This window comes from Labeo rohita, chromosome 17, assembly GCF_022985175.1.
Source record: "Labeo rohita strain BAU-BD-2019 chromosome 17, IGBB_LRoh.1.0, whole genome shotgun sequence".
Classification (NCBI taxonomy): domain Eukaryota; kingdom Metazoa; phylum Chordata; class Actinopteri; order Cypriniformes; family Cyprinidae; genus Labeo; species Labeo rohita.
Genome location: NC_066885.1, coordinates 34,772,115 through 34,794,937, shown reverse-complemented (window position 1 = coordinate 34,794,937; position 22,823 = coordinate 34,772,115). Strand labels below are relative to the sequence as shown.

The 22,823-nt window shown below is 36.4% G+C and overlaps 2 protein-coding genes across 2 annotated transcripts in view; both read left to right on the top strand.

Annotated features, from left to right (window-relative positions):
* Positions 1-4,204, top strand: part of dph6 (diphthamine biosynthesis 6) — a 98,945-nt gene extending 94,741 nt beyond the window's left edge. The window contains exon 15 of the mRNA XM_051133880.1: positions 1,048-4,204. Within this exon, the coding sequence (XP_050989837.1) occupies positions 1,048-1,151 (104 nt within the window). The 3' untranslated portion in view covers positions 1,152-4,204. The remainder of the gene's footprint in view (positions 1-1,047) is intronic.
* Positions 4,205-5,123: 919 nt separating this feature from the next.
* On the top strand, positions 5,124-22,773 carry LOC127179689 (serine/threonine-protein kinase Nek9). The gene is made up of 23 exons (XM_051133372.1): positions 5,124-5,646; positions 7,999-8,176; positions 8,256-8,311; positions 8,395-8,465; positions 8,556-8,661; positions 9,621-9,752; positions 9,847-9,957; positions 10,042-10,106; positions 10,655-10,705; positions 10,788-10,980; positions 12,413-12,557; positions 13,203-13,403; positions 13,488-13,534; positions 14,674-14,835; positions 15,620-15,728; positions 15,813-15,974; positions 17,081-17,248; positions 17,703-17,762; positions 18,308-18,486; positions 19,391-19,555; positions 19,732-19,824; positions 20,265-20,318; positions 21,456-22,773. The coding sequence occupies exons 1-23, from the start codon at positions 5,461-5,463 to the stop codon at positions 21,570-21,572; spliced, it is 2,811 nt and encodes a 936-aa protein (XP_050989329.1). The 5' UTR covers positions 5,124-5,460; the 3' UTR covers positions 21,573-22,773.
* The last annotated feature ends 50 nt before the right edge of the window (positions 22,774-22,823 follow it).

Below are 22,823 nucleotides of genomic sequence, written 5' to 3'. Positions count from 1 at the left end.
TCTCCTCAGATAGCGCCATTGATCTCCTGTTGAAAGTCCGTCATCCAGGAGAGAACCGCAGGCCTCCGTAAAGCACAGAGGAGAGCTGCTTTTCATTCACGCCGCTTAATTACTCGCCGTGCGATCCGTGACGTGCTGCGTGTGTGTTCCTAATGAAAGAGCCTGACGATTATCAAAAGAGATTTCACCTTTCCATCCCAGCTTCCCTTCGTTTGTCTGATGATCTTGTTCACTTTTGTAGTTCACACAAACTACACACTGACCTCAGCGTCCCATCGCTGCAGTGCATTCACGCTAATTGCAGTTAAAGGGTTAGAGAAACAAAAGTCATTTGCTCACCTTCATGTTGTTCTTGGTTAATTGTTGAAATGTGATGTAAGATAAATGAGAGGTTTCTGTCTTTCCTTCTGTCCAGGGAAACTGGAAGACTATAAATGCATGATAAAATGAATCCATATGAATTGAGCTGTTGTGCTGTTTAGATGAACTTTCATAAATGAATATATTTATTTTCAGAAAACGTTATTTTTTGAAACAAAATGAGAAAATGGCAGATATTTCATTTTTGGGTGAACTATCACTTCAACGTTAAAAAAATCAAACCAGTCGGATGTATTGAACAATATCAAGCAGCTCTAATAGTAAAAAAGCAGCGCGTTAACGTGGTTGTTTGTAAATCACAGCATAGGTCAGCGATGCTGTCGTATCAGGTGACGGCTGTTCATTTGTTGACTGCAGTGGACATCAGAGGAGCGTCTGAATTCCCTCCAGCGCTTACAGACCTTTGCGATCAATTCTTCTGCAGATTCTACAAGCTGTTAATCTGTTGCAAATGGCTAACTAAAGATTTTCTCGTCCTCTGTGTATACACACATGTGTTTAGAAACGCTCTCACCATATGTCTGCACTCAGACCCGCAAGCTGTCGAGGGTCTGAGCGGGTCAATAACTGAGGAATGCTGAAATGTGTGCTCTTTAATTGCGGACGGGCAGGACTGACTGTGAGGATGTGTGTGAAGCGTGACCTCTGTGTTCTTGTGTCTGTTAGGGTTGGAGCGGCGATTGAGCGGCGGTCCCGCTGTGGCGCTGGTTCCCGTTGAAGATCTGCCGGACCGGTGTGCGCTCCGTTTCTCCTGCTGGATCAGTGTGTAGCGGACCTTCACTGCAACTGTTGAGCAGGATGTGGTGCTAAAACCGTTCTGTTGTTACTGATGTTGAACTCAGATTGAGTCCATGACACCTGTAATCCTGTAAACACCTGTTGCTCTCTTTGTATTGTTATGCGTATTTGTGCGTTTGTTAAGGTTCTGTCATCATTTACTCTTTCATGTCATTTCAAACCTGTTTGACTTTCATTCTTGAACACAAACACAGATTGTACATTCTTCTCTTTTCCCTTCAGTAAAAGTGTATAGTAGTGATGAACTGAAATTCCAGCAACCAAACATATTTGTTTAAAACAGCAAAAAAAAAAGTTTAGTTTTTTTTTTTTTTCTCTCTCCCCAGCTGAAGCACTTTTGGAGATGTCAGTGAAACTGCTTGTGAACAGTATGTCACATAACATCACATTTTCCTGAGGAAAGACATTCAGTGTCCACAAAAAATAACTTTAGAGAGGAGAATTTTGATAAATGTGCTATTACATATTTTGGATTTTTTTTTTTTTTTTTTTTTACTGAACCTCTTAGTGGTTTTATTTAATATACGTTTGAATAAATCCGTCATGAAGTCAAGGTTTTATTACAGCCGCCATTTAAATGTTTATATTTCAACAACTGATTGATGTAGAAACATATTTACATCATTTAAATATTTTCTGTAAAACTGTTGTGCGCAAATTAAAATGTTAGTTTGAAATAAATTTACATAATTAATTATTCAATAAAGTTTCATTTTCAGCTAAATGAAAACTTACATTTCAGTAAATATTCATTTCAGAGCACGACTCAATTATATGACTCGTGTGCTTCAGACCAAACTGAAAGTCTGCAGTCGTATTTCCACGCACACATTTAAAGGCTGATTTCAATCCATTTTGAAACAAAAAAATTATTTTTGAAAACACAAAAGTTTGAAAATTCAAATGAGATGTCATAGCTTGGCTGAAAGGAAGATTATGAGTGAAAAACCTGAAAGATCAATCCTCAAACATAGCACATGACTTTAAAATATAATTGTGACCCTGGACCACAAAACCAGTCATGAAGGTCAATTTTTTTTTTAAAAATTGAGATTTTTACATCACCTGAAAGCTGAATAAATACACGTTACATTGACGTATGGTTTATGATAGGACAATATTTGGCTGAGATACAACTATTTGAAAATCTGGAATCTGAGGGAGAAAAAATCAAAACGCTCAGAAAATCGCCTTTAAAGTTGTCCAAATGAAGTTCTTAGCAATGCATATTACTAATCAAAAATTATGTTTTGATATATTTACAGTAGGAAATTTGTTAAATATCTTAATGGAACATGATCATATCCTTCATATCCTAATGATTTTTGCCATAATAGAAAAATCTATCATTTTGACCCACACAATATATTGTTGGCTATTGCTACAAATATACCCGTGATACTTATGACTGGTTTTGTGGTCAAGGGTCACGATTGATCATTCAAATAGACTGCATGATATTTCAGTGTTGTTTTATATCTTTTCTTTGAGGTTTGACAGTATAACAGACAGTGTGACAGTGTGTGTGAATGAAGCTGTGGTGTGAAGCACAGCGTGTGTTGTTGTTGTGTAATGGTCATCTGCAGACATTAATGCATCTCTATTGATCCTGAGAGACTGTGTTCTGATCTACACACAGCATTACGTGTGTGTGTGTGTGTGCTGGTATTCCCTACATCATGAGGACAAAATGTCCCCACAAGGATAGTAATGCCAGTAAGTTTTGACATTTTCTTGGTCCCCGTGAAAAAACAAGCTTATAAATCACAAAATGAAGTGTTTTGAGAATGTAAAAATGCCTGTAGTTTTGTGTGAGGGGTAGGTGAAGGCTTAGGGTAAGGGGATAGAAAATACAGTTTGTACAGTAGAAAAAGCATTACGCCTATGGAATGAACCCATAATGAGAGGAATACACAGGAATGTGTGTGTAGAGGTATGACACATCTTTTCCACATGTTATAGAGTGATGTGTTTGTGGACGGTGTCTGTCTGCGCAGCTGTCTCGCATACTCAGAATAGCTTCGCAGACAGACAGACAGCAGCTGCGGCCTCATGGGAGCGACACACCCTCATTTCTCTGTGTTTGGATCATCCTGGAACCTGATTTGATTGAAGTGTTTATTCATTTGACCCAGATGTAGCATATCAGTGTTGTTGTACACAGACATGTCTGTCTGTTCGTTTAACTGATCTTCATTACATGAGGATGACTGTGATTTCAGTGTGGTGATGTTACTAAGCGTTGCCTCTGTGGTGTGTGTGTGTGTGTGTGTGTGTGTGTGTGTTCCCTGTAGTCTGTATTCAGTGGAGTGTGTCGCCCTCTTGTGGCCGCTTCGTGTAAATAACAAGCTTGAAGAGTCTATATGTTCAGTAAGTATCATATATTTTCACTTGCACGTTTGTAATATGTGTGAAATGACGTATGGATCTGGTACAGAGAAAAGCTGAGCAGTTTGTCTTAATTGTCTCTGTCAGAATGGGCTGCTCGTGTCTTTGTCTCCTGAAATCATCAGATTATATTCTGTCAGCTCATTTCGCTGGTGTAATATGTGATTGTTAATGGAACTGGAGAAACTCGTCAGATGTTGTGACACATAAATGAGCTGTGCTGTAATATAAACGGACAGTATGAAGCATGAGCTGACAGATACAGATCAACACGACAGCTGCTCTAATGACAGCAGACATGAAATCACAAACACACTTTACTGAATCAGGAGGTTCAGGACTTAAAAACTAGCTCTATGTCCAAAGTACATGAAAACTACTTTGTTGGGACCATGTACTGCAGATGTACTCCAGCATTTATTTCTTTATTTTATTTTTTATTTTTTTAATTGATCTGTTAAACAGTGGAATGGATTGTTGTTTTTTGACATGCAGTATGGAAATAAACATGAATGTCAGTCATCTTCTAAAAATTTCATAATGTTTGACAACGTACAGTCATACGAATGCATGTCATTAGAAAGTTTAAAGACTTTAAATTCATTAATTACTAGCAGCGCCACAAAAATATTAAATAATAAAGGGTTCATAAAATGAGTGTGAGTTTTCATTTTCATTTTTTGAAGTAAAAGCAGAAAACTGAAGTAGAAAACAATGAACTTTTTTCTTGACAGGAATTTGCCAAGCTAACATTGACTGATTTTATTTATTTATTTATTTATTTACTTACTTATTTTTTAGTTGTTGTTTTTTTAAAAAAAAAAAAAAAACAAGCACCATTTTGAACTGCTAAATTTCACAATAGGATTTAAAATATGAAACAATAAATATGTCTTCATATGCCATTTTAAGTGTACAACAGTATCCAAATACTTTTTGTGGTAATAATAATAATATAATATAACATAACATATAATTAATATAATATAACATAATATATAATAATGTTAATGTCAGCATTTACTAATGCATTATTAAAATCACAAGTTGTGTTTGTTAACATTAGTTAATGCACTGTAAACTAACATGAACTAACAATGAACAACTGTATTTTTATGAGCTAACATTAACAAAGATTAATACTGTATTGTTCATTGTTCGTTCACATTAGTTAATACATTAGCTAATGTTAACAAATGACACTATTGTAAAGTGTTACTATATAATATAATCGTATATAGTCTGTAGTAATAGACTTTGTTTTTGTTCTGTATGTAATAACTATGTAATAAGTCTTAATTTTCGTCATCAGCTATTTATTTATTTATTTATTTATTTTTAATATCTCTCCATCCGATTCCCGATTGTCGTATAATACCACGGCTTTATAAATATAAGACATTAGATCGATTTATTTTTTTTTTTAATGCTGGACATTATTTTGAAATGAAAGCCCGTGAGCAGTGTGAAAACGAGTCACTTCCGGTTCCTGCGTCGCTTGTTGTTTGTGTCCGAATAGAGCGGTGTCGACTCTCAAAGATTCATTCGATTCGCTCGATGATTTGAATGGACGCGCGCCTGTTCAAAACAAACGCACGAATGAATCGATTCCCTGTCGGAAATGACTCCCAACAGCAACTTCGTCTTGTGTAGTTCAGTTTGGAAAAGAAGAAACGGGGCTGTAAGAAAGTAGTTTAATCCGATTAAAAGGCTAAAAGTGTGTTCGCGGGATAGTTTGGCGCTCTTGCAGCGCAGATGTGCGCGATCTGAGGCGATCTTTGAGACGGTCTGCGGGCGCAGGAGTCCAATCAATGCTCAGCATACACTGAAGCAGGCCCAGATCCAGCACAAACTTTACAGGCGTTACTGTGTGTCGTGTCGAGTGTGAGTAAGATGTCTCTGGAGGAGTACGAGCGGCATTACGGCTCTCTAAACTCAGAGTCGGGATGTGAATCAGTCAGTGGAAGATCATCGACATCGGGAACTTTCGGCGGAGAAGAGGAGAAACTGCATTACATTCCCATTCGAGTGCTGGGAAAGGGCTCTTTCGGAGAAGCGACTCTGTACAGACGCACTGAGGTGAGCAGCAGCGCATACAGCGCTCACTGTCATTAAATATCCATATCAGCAGCGGCAATTAACAACACGTCACTGTCCGCTGTCAGAGGATGGGGACTCTCCTCTGATTGGTGGATTGGGTGCTCGAGCCACGCCCACTGATAATGAGGGGCTTAAATGGGAGAAGTCCAGCTGTTGATCTTCATTAAGGATGGGGCACAGGTGGTGATTGAATGAAGTGAAAACACAGAACTACATATCCTGAGGTTTCTCATGTAAACATAAGCATTCCCAGTGTCTTATTCAAAATGATGTGTTCTCTGGGCGGTGTTACGGAAGATTATTTCTGCCACAAAATAAAACAATTATAAAAAGTAATGGCAAATTTTAAAAGTAAATCCCACATTTCAGACTTTTTTTCTCACAATTTAGAGCTATCTATTTGTATTTATCTCACAGTTCCGATTTCTTGCATTTGCAGGAAAAAATTGTAATTTCAAAACGGTAACTCGTAATTGCGAGAAAAAGTAGGGCTCGTTTCTACCGCAATAAAAAAAAAAAAAAAAAAAAAAAGAATGGTAATTTCATCATTTTATCACACTATTCCACAATTCCAGTATTTTCTGACAATTCTGATTGTAAGATTTAAACATGCAGTTGCAAGAAAAAAAGTGAAGCTTGTACCACAAAAAAAAAAATAATAAAATAAAAAATAAATAAAATTAAATGTTTATTTCTTTTTATTATTACTATTATTATTAACATGTTTTAAGAATTGCGAGGTAAAAAGTTGCAATTCAATTTTTAAGGTTTTTGTTATTTTGTATTATTTATTTTATTTAATAAAAAAAAGCTAAAAAAAAAATGAAAATTGCAACTTTTTTCTCAGTTCTGAGTTTATATGTTATTCATTGGGGTAATTGTGCGGAGAAAAGTCTGAATTGAAAAATAAACTTACAGTCGTGAGAAAAAAGTCAAGCTTAATAGGGCTGCACGATTATGACAAAAATCATTATTGACGATTATTCCCTTAAAATTGTAATTGCTATTATTAATTACGATTATCACAATTTACATTTAATGATGTTTTTTGAATAGCTTTATATCCTTGTTTGAAGCACTGCAGGCCATTTTTTTATATATAGTTTCTTCTTTAAATATAAAAAAGTAAAAAATTAAAAATTAAAACTGAAAAAAAAAAAAAAACTAAAGAACCTGTAGGAATAACACCCCCACATCTTACGCAGGCAGAATAATGTACGTGGATTTTTTATTTATTTTTTTGTAATTGTGCCTTTGAACAAATACATAATTGTGGCATCTGTAATTGTAATTAACCATTTGATTAATTGTGCAACCCTAAAGCTTAATAGTTAAAATAAAAATTGAAATGTGACAATAAATTGAAGCTTGACAATACATCTAAAAAATTTTACAGTTCACCTTTTTTTCAGATTTCTTATTTCAGTTTATTTCAGACAATTCTGTGAAAGAAAAGTTTAAATTGTAAGATTTAAACATGCAGTTGCAATAAAAAAGTGAAGCTTGTTTCAGCCACAAAAAAAAATTACTTTATTTATTTTATTATTACTATTGTTTTGTATGTATGTTTTTTTAGTATTGTGAGAGAAAAAGTTGCAATATTCACGTTTTAGGGTTTTTAATTTTTTTTGTTCTTTATTTTATTTAATAAAAAAAAAAAACTAAAAAATGAAAATTGCAACTTCTCTCACAATTCTATTTTTTTCTCTCTGAATTCTTTTTTTTTTAAGTTATATTTTTGGGCCTTTAGTGGACAGGACAGTGGAGAGACGACAGGATAGTACTGGGCAGAGAGAGGAGAACGTGATCGGCAAAGGACCTCGAGACGGGATTCGAACTCGGGTCGCCGCGAGCACAGCTGTGCTATATGTCGCACTAACCACAAGGCTATTGGCGCTGACCTCAGTTCTGAGTTTATATATTGTTCATTGGGGAAACTGTAAGGAAATGTCTGAATTAAAAATTTGTACAATTGTGAGAAAAAAAAGGCAAGTTTAATATTTAAAATTACAATAAAATGAAATTTGAGGGTTTTTTTTAAGAATTGCATGGGGAAATAGAACGCACATGCCGTATTAGAACACAATATAAATACTCCAGATTTTATAAATGTTTTTTAAAGTGTGCCACAAAAGAAAAAATACATTTATTACACGTTTCCTCAACAGCTCTGCTTCATTTTTTTCCTTAACTGTTTTATATGATGTCAAAATGTCATTTGCCAATTTTTCACAAATAAACATCTCTAACACTGTAAGTCCACACATAAACACGCATGCACATGTGCTGATTGAATGGCTGATGGAGTTGTTTGTGGTGGATTGTGTGCAGGATAACTCTCTGGTGGTGTGGAAGGAGATCGACCTGAACTGCCTGTCGGATAAGAAGCGCAGAGATGTGATGAACGAGATCAGCATCCTGTCCATCCTGCAGCACAACAATATCATCGCCTACTTCAACCACTTCATGGACAAGAACACGCTGCTGATCGAGCTGGAGTACTGCAACGGTACGACTCGCACGATAACACTACAGCAGACGCCGGTGTGGTGATGTGACATATCTGAATGTGTTTTGTGTGTGTGCAGGTGGAAACCTCTATGACAAGATCAACCAGCAGAAGGGAGTGCTCTTCAAGGAGGAGGTGAGTTCACTAGGATCGCATCAGCTCAGTTCACAGCCTCTCTCAGCATCTCACAGCTGCGGCGCGCTCTCTGTCGTTCACAGGTGGTGGTGTGGTACTTGTATCAGATCGCCGCTGCTGTCGCTCACATCCATAAAGCCGGCGTCCTGCACAGGTAAAGAGGAGATCACGCTAACTCTGCATTCTGATCAGTTAGTTCATGAGTAAAGCAGCACACGGTGAATGGTGTGTGTTTGATTTGAAGGGACATCAAAACGCTGAACATCTTCCTCACCAAAACCAACCTGATCAAGCTGGGGGACTATGGCTTGGCCAAGAAGCTGGACTCAGAGTATTCAATGGCTGAAACCGTAAGTCAGCGCTGCATCTGGCACACTCATGCAGGTTTATTCGTCATTGTGAGCTTGTTTAGCATCTTTAGGCATGGGAAAAGCATCTCTGCGCTCATATCGTGGAGGATTGAGGATGAATTTTGTGTGAAGAATAACGTTATGATAAGTAAAATAAACCCAGGATGAAGTGTGGACTCTTTATCACTCTGAGCAGGTCTTATTTTATTACAGTGACCATTTAAAAATAATGAAATATAAAAATGAAATATTAATCTTTATTTAGTTCAATTCTATTTATTTTAATTAATTTAATTCTTAGGGCTTCTCAAACTGGGATTAAAACGGTAAAAATAAATTAAGTCATAAAAATATTACAATTTTACATATTGAAATAAATAAGAATAGTTTTATTTAAAATTAAATGATAATTCATTTATATATTTATAAGGAATGTCTGTAATATATTTATATTTAATTGATTTTAAAATTGATTTTCATGCATTCATGCATGCATGTCAACCCAAAAAGCTAAAAGTTAATAAAGTCATAAAAATATTAAAAATGTAAGAATGAAAATAAGTAAAGTATGTGTTTGTTTATATGTTTGGGCTTCCCAAACTGGCAGCTGAAGATCAGTTAAGTCATACAATTTAAAATAAAATTAAATCAATGATTTTAATACAAAACACTTACTAAAAAAGCTGAACAATTGTACTTGTGAAATTGTTATTATTTATCATTTATTTTTACTTTATAAAGTAAATGTAAAAGTTGCTCAGAAGGGATTAGAGCTTAATATTAGTCATAATATAATAATATTAGTCCACAGTATGATGTCATACGTAATAAAAAGTTGCATTAGGTGTATTTTTATTATTCTTGAATTGTATATATTTATTTATTGTATGCTTATCTTGACATGTATCTTGTTGCTTTGATTGTCACTCCTTTGTCATTTGATGTGTTTTGTACACCAGTGTGTCGGTACTCCGTACTACATGTCTCCTGAACTGTGTCAAGGAGTGAAGTACAACTTCAAATCGGACATCTGGGCCATGGGCTGTGTCTTATTTGAGCTGCTGACCCTCACCAGGACCTTTGATGCCACAGTAAGCGTCCCTTTATCTCAAACGTTCACCAAAAACTCATTCATTAGACTGAGATCTGCTGAGTGACGGATGATGATGATGATGTGTTTCCCAGAATCCTCTGAACCTGTGTGTGAAGATCGTCCAGGGCAACTGGACCATGGAGATCAACTCAGACATTTACACGTCGGCCCTCATCAAGCTGGTGTACGAGTGTTTAGATCAGGTAACGCTGTGTTACAGCTCAGTGTGCCTGTCGATTATATCTGTATTCACGTCATAATGACGCTCGTGTGTGTCGATGATCAAGGACCCTGAGAAAAGACCGACGGCGGAGCAGATTCTAGAGCAGCCCGTCATCTCTCGCGTGAGAGCGTGAGTGAACCCTCAAATCAAAAACAAAAAATCTTCTTTAATTCATGTTTTTAGGACCATTCAGATTATGTATATCATATTTTCGTTTATTTTTTCTTTAGTTATAGTTCTTTATTGTTTCTTTATTTCTGTTTTAATTGTTTTTTACATCCTTATTTTAATTATATTTATGTGTTTTTATTTTTAAATTAGTTTCTTTATTTTAATTGAATGTTTTTAGTAATTTTATGTGTTTATATAATTTTATTGTTTGTTTATCAGCATTTATTTGTTGTAATTATTTTAATGTATTTAATTTGGTCGTATTTATTTTAATTTGTTTTTTTATGCATTTAAGTTTTCTTTCTATGATTTAATTGTATTCATTTGTTTATTTTAATTTTATTTATTACATTCATTTTTTATTAATGTATTGTATATATTTTTATTTGTTATTAAATATTTGTAATAATTTTTTTTTTTAAATATTTATTTAATTTTGGGTTGAGTTTTGCCGCAGTGATGATGATGACGACATTGTAATGAATGATGGTCGTGTGTGTGTTTAGAGAGCTGGAGGAGAGGGTGGCGACGCTTAATTCGGCCATCAAGAAACCCAAGTAGGTATCCTGTGGTTTCCAGCAGTCCGTCTCCAGCAGTGTTTGTGGAGTTGTTGTTAATGTTGTGGTTTGGTCTCGTGAGGTTGAGTACGGTGACGGAGACGCCGGTGGCGGTGGTGACGACGCGCTCGCGGGAGGTGTATTTCTGGGGCGGAGGGAAGTTCACTCCTCAGAAGCTGGACATGTTTAAGGGCGGCAGCAGCGCTCAGCACGTCTGCGCTGGAGAAACGCACTTCGCTGTGGTGACCGTCGAGAAGGAGCTGTACACCTGGGCCGTAAGCACGCTATATATCACATTCATATTCACTGATTACACACTCACATCTGTAGTAATACTACAGAAAGATCAGAAATAGAGCGTGACAACTGAAAATGAATTTAATCCAATCCAGTATGAGTCTGGACAGGGTTCGTACAAGGTGCTTAAAGTGCTTAAATTTGACTTTTTGAAATTTAAGGCCTAAACACTCTTGAAAATAGTAATATTCCTGAAGAGGTGCTTGAAAAGTGTTTGAATTATTGAAAGACAATGTATCTATGAAAAAAGGGTTCAATTTTTTTCAGTAAGCACATATGCTTTCACACAAAATGCAACAATTCAAAAAACATCAGACGTTTTTTTCAGTTATTTACATTAATGTCATCAAACTAGTGAGCTATGCCAGTAGTAGTTCTGACAGTGTCGTGTAAACATGGCAGAAGATGCAAAACGAGGAACAGATGAACCCATTCAATTGAGTGAGTCATTTACGCTGGAACCGCTCAGATTCATTCAAACTCGTGACTGCGATCATTCAGTTCTAGCGATTCACTAGCAAAAACCAGATCAAAAGAGCCATTCATTTTTGAATAGTGATGGGTGAAACAGAGCTTTTTAAAACTCCGAAACCGTTAAACCATTGCGTCACAAAACTATTCACTGTTTCGAAGTGATCCAATGGATCGTGTATCGCAAATCATTTGGAAATTTGGAGCGGGTTCACAGTTCTTTTCTAGGACTTCTTTTTTTTTTTTTTTTTTTTTTTTCAGTAAAAAACATCAAATCATTAAGGCAGTTATATAAAAATCTATAAAATATATAATATATAAAAATTTAAGTAATATAAGTAAAAACTGTTTTTTTTAAATAGCATGGTTAATTTGTGGTTACCATGGTTTAACTATAGTAAATGTTTAACTGTTATAATGTTTTTATTTATTTATTAGTAAGCTGCTGCTTATTAGTAAGTAAAACTAATAAATAAAAATAGCTTTAAATCAGGGTTATTATAGTTAACTAAAATTAAGACTAAAAAGTTAACTAAAATTAAGTCATTAGTTGTTGTTTTTTTCCAGCTAGTCACTGTGACAACATCTCATTTTAATTTAGTTTAACTTGATGGACCAATATAACTAATCATGAAATATAATATTTTATTATATTAATTTATGTATTTCTTTGTTAATTTCTTTTTAAATTGTATTGTTTATATGAATTGTATGTATTTAATTATTAATAATTAATCATTTTAATGTTTTATTTTATTTTTTTATAAATATATATATATATACAAAGAGAGAGAGAGAGAGAGAGAGAGCAAAGTTTATTTAAAGAAAACAAAAAAATTAACAACAAAATCATTTTTAAATGGAATTAAAACAAAGAACAGAGTAAGCAGTGAACAGAGGACAGTGTTTGCAGGCTGATGCTGGTGTTTGTTTGTGCAGAGCGTTCAGGGAGGAGCCAAGATGGTGGGTCAGCTGGGTCACGGCGACCAGGCCTCGTACCGACAGCCACGGAGAGTGGAGCGCCTGCAGGGCAAAGCCATCAGACAGGTGGCCTGCGGCGCCGACTTCACCGCCTGCATCACCGGTGAGTTACAGAGTTACAAGTTACAAAAATAACTCTTAGTCATGAAGAAAATTACTTTTATTTATCAAAGACACATTAAATCAATTAAAAGTGACAGTAAAGACATTTGTAATGTTACAAAAGATTCCAAATAAATGCTGTTCTTTTCAGCTTTCTATTCATTTGTGAATCCTGAAAAATACAATGTATGATGGTTTCCGCAAAAATATTGGGCACCACAAATGTTTTACTTATTTTTTATTTTTCATTTTTAACTTTTTATTAATAATTATTATTATTAATAATTGAGCGTCAGTAATAACTGAGCACCAAATCAGCAAAACTTGAAAATATTACTGTCACTGTTTTATTCCTGTTTATATTGTATTTTTTTATTAAATAAATGCAGCCTTGGTGGGTGTATGAGCCATGTATTTATTTATTTAGGGTATTTATTTTAATGTAAGTATTTTATTAAATTTGTGTTCTTAATATATTCCGTTTAACAAATATTTATACTGATTGATACTGAAAACATTTAAAAACCGTACCCACCCCAAACTTTTAAAAGGTAGTCTATTATTAATATGTAAATATGATCAAGTAAAATGAAATGATTTGAGTGTCTGGGAGGAGCTGTGTGTTTATGTGTGTGTTTTCTCTCAGATGAGGATCAGATGTACATGTTTGGCTCTGATTACTACGGCTGCGTGGGTGTGGAGAACACGCTGGGCATGGAGGTGCTGGAGCCGGTTCTGCTGGAGTTCTTCCAGGAGCGTCCGGTCCGACAGGTGTCCTGCGGGGACAATCACGTGGTGGCGCTGACCCGCAGCGGGGACATCTACTCCTGGGGCTGCGGAGAGCACGGTGAGTGCGGTCACATGATCGCAGACGCTTCCTGTGACAGCTCTGAGTTGTGCTGATGACACTGACCATGGTTTCCCTCCGCAGGTCGACTTGGGGTGGACTGTGAGGACGATTTCTCCTCTCCAATGCAAGTGAGAAACGCTTTATTGTTCATACTCGTATTTTCAACATGTCATAGGGAATTAAATAACTTGTGAAAGTTAGCTTGTATGTTTATGCTTTCAGTTTTTATTTTAATTTTGGTTCATTTTTTTGTCATTTTGTTTTGTTGTTTGCCCCATGGCATCACTGCATAGAATTGATGTATAGAGCTTTCTGCAGGAGGAACAGAAATTCAAGTTGCATTTATTGATGCAGCTGCAGAATAAGTTAAGTGACAGCAGTTTTCTGAAGTACTCCTGAGCCCATGTGGTTGTATTTAACATCGCAGTGTGACGGTGGCTTATGCAATACCATCTGAGGACTCAAAGGTCATGCACATTCACCTGAGGTGTCTTGTCTTGCCCTACACAGAATGACATTTCTCTGGACTCCCTGAATCTTTTCACAATATTAGGTGTTATAGTTGGTGAAAGACATAAATTCTTCGTGTTGTTCTATTAATAAATGTGATTTTTGATTTGTTTGACACTTTTGTCATGAAATTTGGCACAAAGTGATGAGACATGATCCAACTCCGCTTGCAAAGACTGAAATGCTCCTTTTATACCCAAACGTGATATCCTCGCCTTTTTTTATTGTACCTGCTTACTGTTTCAAAACAGTTTAATTGGGATGCTCTGTAACTTTTTCGCTTTTATTTTGCCTCTGTCCCAACTTTTTTGGAATGTGTTGCAGCCATTAAAATCAAAATTTGGTTATATTTAGAAAACAAAATTAAAGTTTGGCCAACTTTTCTGGAATTGGAGTTAAAGATGCAGATGCACTTTTGTGACTCTATGATCAGTTATGCAGTTCAACATTATTATACTCAAATATTTGCCCTCAGAATTCAGTGTACCTGGTATTTATCATGTTATGGGGACCAAATGACATTTTTTAGGTCCCCATGAAGAAACAGGCTCATAAATCATACAGAATGAGTTTTTTTGAGAAAGTAAAAGTGTACACAGTTTCCTGTGAGGGCTAGGTTTAGGTATAGGGTAGGTGTAGGGCGATAGAAAATACGGTTTGTACAGTATAAAAACCATTACGCCTATGGAGTGTCTCCAAAAAACATGGAAACAAAACGTGTGTGTGTGTGTGTGTAATGTGTCATTCTGGTCTGCAGGTGGAGGTTCCTAAGGGTGCCGTCATTGATGCCGTGTACTGCGGGAGCGACGGCACCTTCTTCCTCACTGAGTCTGGAAAGGTCTTAGCCTGCGGGAACAATGAGCTCAACAAACTCGGTCTGAATCAAGGCATCACTGGAATCAAAAATCACCCGGGGGAAGTATGTACTGCGACAAACAGCACATTCATGTACCGCAGTATTTAGCAGCTCCAGCCCAAACCTAGCGATCTAGTAAGATTGAACTGTCACTTAAGGCTGTCAAACATTGCTTAATCTAATTCATTACGTGAGTACATGGTTACATTGATTGATCTCATTTTGGCTGAGAACTTTCCACCAAAAGATCATTGAAAGTCACTGTGTTGAATGAGAAACACATTGAATAGACATTACAGAAAAGGAGCTTTAGAACATTTTTTTTATTCAACCATTAAATGGATATTCTTTAAAAAAAAAAAAAAAAAAAAAGGAAATTATTTTTTTTTAATAAAATGATACTAAAAGTGAAACTAAAAGCTAGTAGGTGGCAGCAAGTCACCATCTCAATGAGTCATTGAATCATTCACTCAACGGATTCATTCAATCTGAATTTCATTCAGAAATAAAGCAAGTGACAGTCTCTATAAATGATTCGTTCACTCGATTCGTTCAGAACCATAGATGCATGAATCACCGCTGATGCACAACAGTTCTGCTGTGGAACAATTTTTTCATTTGTGAAATTGAACAAATATGTAACAATATGAACTTTTTGTTTATTGAACTGTTGTGTAAAATCAATAATATTTTTAACATGGTGTAGATAGTAAGGAAAAAATGGCAGTCTTGCTGGTGTGATATTGCTATATCATATGATGTACAAGAGGGTCAATTTAGCCGCATAACTTTAATTTTAGGCTCCTATCAGAGCCCTGCTGTCATAACATTGAGTGATGTTGTGCAGGGTTATCAGGGGATCCCGTACACCACCACCCTCACGCTGGTCAAGCTGCTCTCACGCTTTAAGATCCAGTTCATCGCTCCGGGAAAGACGCACACGGCCGCTATAGACGGTGCGTTTCATCTCGTCTCACGCCGCTGCTTTTACTGTTGATGTTCTGATGATTGCGGCTCATGGTGTGTAAATGATTGTGCAGAGCGCGGCCGTCTGATGACCTTCGGCTGTAATAAATTCGGGCAGCTCGGAGTGAAGGACTTCAAGAAGCACCAGGGTGTTCAAATCCTCGTGGGGCCCTTCGGAGGGAAGGTCGTCACCAAGGTGTCTTGTGGAGACGGTTTCACTATCGCCGCCACAGAGGGTGAGTGCAAGAACTCAGAAACACGCTTGTGCACTAGTTTATGTTTCTCGGGAGCTTAAAAACCTTAATTTCAAGGCTTCTGTTGAAATCAGTTTTGCAGGCAAATCTAAATGATGCTTACATATGAATTTCTTTACAAATCTATTCCTGTTAAAGTCATAGCAAATAGTGAAGGGGAAACATCATCACATGTTCTTCTTCACTAGTGTTCAAAAGCATCCCAGGACTCAACTCATGAGTGTTTTTGAGTATTATGTCTGTACTATTATAGTTTTTATTAATATTTTGCATAAGTGTCTGTTATATTATATATATTATATATATATATTTTCCATTTTCAATTCAGTTTTCAGTTTTTTCAATTTTAGTGTCATTTTGTTACATACTTCGCAGTATGACATGCTAAACCCTGTCTAAAAACTATTTTCAACTCAAGCTTTCATAATTTATACATGAAGCTTTGATGAGTTGGTAACACTTAAAACATTAAATAACAATTACTAACAATGAGCAATACGATTGTTATAGTATCTGTTTAATTTTCATTTATTTATTTATTATTAAGAGTTTTGTGTGTGTGTGTTTTCCTTATTTTGATAGTTGGTTGATGAATGTCCAGACTGTTATTTTAGTCATTATATATATATAATTTTTTTAAAATATATTTTCAGTCTTTGTTCTAATTTTAGTTTATTTTTTAGTCATTTTTCTTGTGGTGTGCTTAATGTGATTGTGGCATTTTTATAAGTATTACTTTCTAGTTTTTTTTTTCTTTTTATTTGGTTATAGGTTTAATTTTTATTTATTTGCATTTAGTAACTTAACCTCTTTTCCGTTAGTTGCCAAAGGAACATTTCTCATTTTATGTTTCATGTATTTTCATGTATTTATATTATTTTGGCTATTATTTTAGTTATAACTATATTTTTAATAGTTGTAGTAAACAATAATAGCCCTGGAGCAAAGCAGTAATGTAGACAAAGAAGAAGCTCAGATATGAGAGTTTTTATTCCCAGACTTACACTTGTGTGTTTTCATCATTCAGATATCGAAATAATGAATATGAATGGATATTTGTAAAGGCTGCTGTGATGTGTTTTCCTCAGACAATCAGATCTTCGCGTGGGGGAATGCGGGTAATGGGCGCCTGGGAATGCCTGCTGATAAAGGCTTCGGCTCTGAGGTCTGTCCGGCTCTTCCGAGGCCCATCTTCGGTTCCTTGCATCACGTGCCTGATCTGTCCTGCAGAGGCTGGCACACCATCCTCATCATGGGTCAGTAGCACACCAATATATCAAAGATGAATTAAACCGCAAGGGTGCTCATTTTTTAACCAGCTTTGTGTTGTTATGTCAGTAGTATATGTAAACAAAGAATGTGAACTCTTTCTTTGTGTTGCCTGCACTCAGATCTACCTGTTAATTTGACAGAAAATGCATAATTTTGTGTCATCCAGTGGACTTTTGACAGCTTCAGGGGTTTTGTTAAAACTACAGATTGAACTTTTTCAGTTATGTATCCCATTGCACAGACAGTCAGATTGAGTCCGGTGCATTATGGGTGATCACAGCCCTTTCTTTCTTTTTTGTCTTATCATGTAGATCATTTCTGCTGCTTTTTTATTAAAGCTTTGTTAAAGTCTATCTTGCCAGCAGTTAATTATCTATTTAAATGAACATGTAAATGTTTGTATTTTTTTCTTTAATTCACATTAATATTTATTTACAGAAAAAGTCCTGAACTCCAAAACGATCCGTTCAAACAGCAGTGGCCTGTCTATTGGTAGTGGTAAGATCAAATATTTTTTTGTTGTTATTCATATATTCATGTTTAAAAACCAGTGTTATTTTAGTATGACTGAGATTACTGACTAGAGCAGTTTTTATGATTTTAAATGTGTTTTCATTTTTATATTTTCTGCTTTTTTTTCTTTTTAAGTTTTGTAGTATTATTGTGTGCTTTTGTCAATTTTTTATTTTTTTATTTTTGTACGTCTTTATAGTTGTAATTAATTCTTATTTCAGTTTTTAATTATTTTAGTACATCACAATAAACAGAATGAAAATGCACTGGAAACTAGCTGAAATAAAATAAGTTTAAGAGTGTATATACATATATGTGTGTGTTAAAGTTAAGCTAAAGTTTATGTTTTATTACATAATGAAACTTTCTTTAGGCCGATCCTCAAGTTGTCCTCCTCAAAAGTTACTGAATCAGTCTGGGAATGTGAAGATGAATCTTTGTGTTCCCAGACTCCTGTGAATAAACCAGCTGGAGATGTTGAACTGCACCATTAATGTGTGTGAGTAATGGTGTGTTAATGGCGTGTGCAGGTCAGTGCTCGACGTCTTCCATGGATCTGGAGACGGACTCGGCCACAGACTCTGAGATGCGTGAGGGGATGCTGGGAGGAACCGTAGAGGCCGATATGGACGACAGAGGTCTGGAGACGCCCATCTTCTCCATGGACAGCAAGACCAATGAGAGCTCCTGCCCCTCATGGCTGCGCAAGGTGAACGCAGATTTAACACCCATCATCCTTCTGAAGTCTTAATCCCTTAAGTGCCACCCTCTGTTTTTGAAAATAGACATGAAAGTGCACTATCCAAACTTAAATCGTTATAATTCATAAACACTTTGGAATACAGACCTAAGGCTGGACTCCTTTTTAAGAAGACAATCTGCAGATTACTGCAGAAGTTGAATCGTTTCAAAATATTGAAGTATCAAAAGTTATAGAAGTTTAAATTTACTGTAAAGAAATTGCACTGTACCAGTTTTTTTTTTTAAAACAAGACAAAAATAATTTTCTTACTGTGTGATCAGAAGGTACAGTAAAAGTTATTTCCATATTGTAGTGGTTTGAATCATAACTATTCGAGTCATAAGCTGTATCTTTCTTGTAAAATGAATTAAAAAGTAACAGGGATCTGTAAAGAAAACAAAAGAGAAAACAAGACAAATATACTGAAGAAGAGCATGAAAAGAACATGTGATGTGTTGTGTTCCCCTCAATTTTTTAATAAATTTGTAACTTAATTTGTAACTTTTTTTTACTTTTACTCTGGGCCTCTTTATTTTTGGATCATACTCAGTACTTTGTGGTCAAAAGTGACAGAAGACTTCATATGTAACTGATCAATCCAATATATGTGTGTTCAATAACATTTTTTGATTATTTAGAATTTTGAGGGGTTTCCATATTTCTCATATTTCCCATTAATTTTGTCTGTCAGTCATCACCAAGTCACCAAAAGTCACCAAGTGTCATTTATTCCAATGAAACAAAAAATGTTTTTGGTCAAAAAGGACTGAAGAAGCCCAGAGAGATAAATTCACTTCACTTGGTCTTAAAAAGGTCTTAGTAAAACCCTATAGCCAAACGTTTTTCCAGCACTCCTTCTGTGTGCCTGCAGGAGCTGCTGGATGCTGAGTTCATCCCTATGCCGGATGATTCCCAAGACTCCATGGACCCGCTGACGACGTCCTACACCGAGAGCGCCACGCTGCCGTACGAGGAACTGGACCACCTCAAAGCCGCCGCCGCTGCCACCACCGCCACCACGGAAAAGAGTCTTATGGTAAGTGTGGCATGTCAAACTGAACACGTGCTCATATGCAGACTGTATGTCACACAACGCTCACTGCGTGACTGTCAGCAGTCAGAAATGAATGTGTAACTATGGTAACAGGGGTGTGTTTTCCTCATGAGTGGGCGGAGCCTCCCTGAAATCGGTGTGTTGTGTTTGTTTTGCAGCCGACTGCATGTGTGGATTACGAGCGGATGAACGGCGTGGAGACGGGACGCTCTGAGCAGAGCTGCTGTGGCGCGAGCATCGAGCTGGCACACGTACGCTTCACACATCTACACGCCCTTATGTCCAGCACACGGCTAAAATACACTACACTGCTTTAGCACAGATCTGAAATCAGGTTTTGGTTAGAGTTGACAGATGTCACAAATCACATAGTATATAATGAACAACAGGGTTATTATAGTTACCTGAAACCACAAATGGGAAAAAAAAATCTAGATTTACATTAAATTACATAAAATAACTTTTCATCCTTTTTAGGATATTCACAGAGAGACATCTTAAACACTGAAGATTTTCTTGGATACATTTCAAGAAACTTTAGAGAGTACACTGATCACTTAGAATGCAAATACATTATTTATTCATAACAGTGGGTATTTACATTTACATACGTGAATGTCAAGAAATATAATAATACTACATAGAATGCTTTACATGTTTGAATATAATGAAGTTGTGCTCTATTTTACAGCTTAGAGAAACCGTGAACCGACAGGAAGCCCAAATTCAGCTGTTACAAAAACAGGTGAGTCAAATCTGTCTGAGCACTATTAGAGTGACACCTGAACTGAAAACACTGACAAGCAGCTGTGAGATGTGTTCATGCCATCACTGACTACGTTTACATGTGCACAAATAATGCGATCATTTCCAATAATCTGCTGGGGGGTTCGGGTGGGAGTCATGTGATATGTGATCGCTTGCAGTCGCTTTCACATGCGCACTGTTTTTTCGGTTTCACTTTCACTTTCGAAATTGATCGTGTTCAGCCAAGAGGGGAGAAGATGGAAAAAGGGGCACAGTAACTTGTTTGGGAAGGGGCACTGGCCGCTGTTTTAATTGATTTATTTCTAATTTCAGAACACTTTTGTATGTTTGTATTCCATGCTTTTTCTGCGCCATAGAAATGTGATGGCAATTTGTTGTGACGCGCCTAGAAATGTACTCGTTTCTGTGTTTTCGTTCCATCAATGTACTGCACGATGTTCATGTCGCGCAACGTCAACAGCATGAACTCTGTTTCCTCAGCTCCTCAGAAATGCAATGCTTTCTTCCCCGCTATTGTTTTTAATCTGCGTATTACTGCAGCTGCATGTCACGTCACGCATGCACATCACGAGCACATGCGCACTTTGGTCAGAGCGGCAATAATGCAGTTAAGGTGCCTGTATATTTTAACTAAAATTTATGAGCATAATCGCGTTATTTAGATCGAAGTATTGCATTTACATGAGGTAAAGTTTAAACGCAATATTGTCAAAAAATAATTTTAAACGCATTAGGAGGGTGCATGTAAACACACTCAGCTTTAACAGCTCTCATCGCAACAGCAGTAGTTCAGGCAAAAGTAAACTTATGTCCTGACAATCTGCTCACTCTCAGTCCTTCCAAAGTAATGGAATGACACATTTCTACAAATCTGATGAACAAACAAACTCATCCACATGCCGGATGGCCTGAGAGTGAGCACATTTTCATTTTTGCCTGAACTGTTCCTTTGAGGGTTGATTAGATACCTAAATGTTGCATTGATATGAAGGGGGATCTAGAAATGTGTCATTGGTAGTTTAATATTCCACAGATCTTGTGTTTAACTGAATGTGTTATTCCAAGCGAACTAAACATGATTGGGTTTGATTTAATGTCAGTGTTTTTTTGTCAGTTCAACGATCAGCTGAAGGAGAACGAGAGACTGTGGAGAGCCATTCAGAGCCTCAGAGGAGATGCTGGACTTCAAGACATCAGTCAAAACCACCATTCAGCCCATCAGGAGGAGTGAGAGATCAGTCAGACAAACCTTAAAAGGACGCTTGAGTTGTTAGTGCTTACGGTGAGTGTGTTCAGAGCTAAATCCAGCCAGATTGAGGGGTTTCGCCAAAATCATTAGTGCCTTTTCATAAGCAAAGACTGTACGAGTTCTTTCATGCTGCTAATGTCAAGCCAAAGCGCTCCGTGTCTTTTAGTGCCGTGCGAATGTGTGAGCGGCACCGAGCAAGTGTTTTATCTGGGAACAACATGTTAGCGGTTTAATCATGAGACAATCCCTCCACCATGAATGTAAGAAAAGTGTCATAAACAGTTTGCTTCCCTCCAAATGGGTTTAATGCTTTCATATTTAACACAATATTGTTTTCACATGCTGTTTTATAATGAGACGAGATTGTTAAGCTTAAAGTGCCTCTATATTAGTTTTTCCTTAGTGTATCAGTGTTAATGTCATTTGTACAGTGTTTCGCGATGGCAATCTGTTATTCTCACAGGTTTTATCTTTCCTGTGCAAGCAGCTCTAGTGCAACTGGTGTGTTTCAATCAAAGATTCTTATAAAGCTACTTTACGTATGAATGTGAAGCCAAAACACGGTTTGTTTGGGTCACGGGACAGGACTGAGACGTTACTGTTCTCTGCTCTACTCTTCTGTATGATGTCTGCTGAGATGTGCAACTAAAGTCCACGTGTTGAGTGACAGCTTTGCAGAAATTTCACATTTATATCAGAGTAAGTTTGTTGTGCGTACACATGATGTCAAAACTACTGAATTTCTTGTATTTTCATTTCTTTAGCATCCTTGCCTCTTATATTGTCAAATGTTAGGTAACGACACCAAGTTTATGCAAATCTGTGGAGCGAAGGTAAAGCGCAGTACTTACACATTGAGTTGTGACTGAAAGTGGGTCTTCGAGACTCGCTTAAGATCAGAGAAAACCAGTGTTTTCAGAGATCAGCTCCAGTGTTGCTGCCTCTGTATTGCATTGACATTTGCATGTTTTTTAAAGTAAGTGCAACCAAATATGTTTTTTGTTGTTTGTGTGTTTTATTTAGAGTTTGTTTTATATTTTCCTTTGTTTTCTCCTTTTTCTATACTCTGAAACGGCGTCATATAATTGTGACTTGCTCTTGAGGTGTTCTTCTGCTTCATACACCCATATCAGACACTGACTGATGCACATTTTGAAATAAAAAACGGTGAGGCTAAATTTCACACTGATGTTGGGCTCATTTTTAATGTTGCATTTTTATACAATTCTTTAA

Bases quoted from the DNA above. Each gene is read 5' to 3' on its own strand.
- LOC127179689 (XM_051133372.1), top strand. From the start codon at position 5,461: ATGTCTCTGGAGGAGTACGAGCGGCATTACGGCTCTCTAAACTCAGAG. The intron at 10,706-10,787 runs GTAGGTATCCTG...TGGTCTCGTGAG, and splicing joins TCGGCCATCAAGAAACCCAA to GTTGAGTACGGTGACGGAGA. The intron at 17,249-17,702 runs GTCAGTAGCACA...ATTTATTTACAG, and splicing joins GCACACCATCCTCATCATGG to AAAAAGTCCTGAACTCCAAA.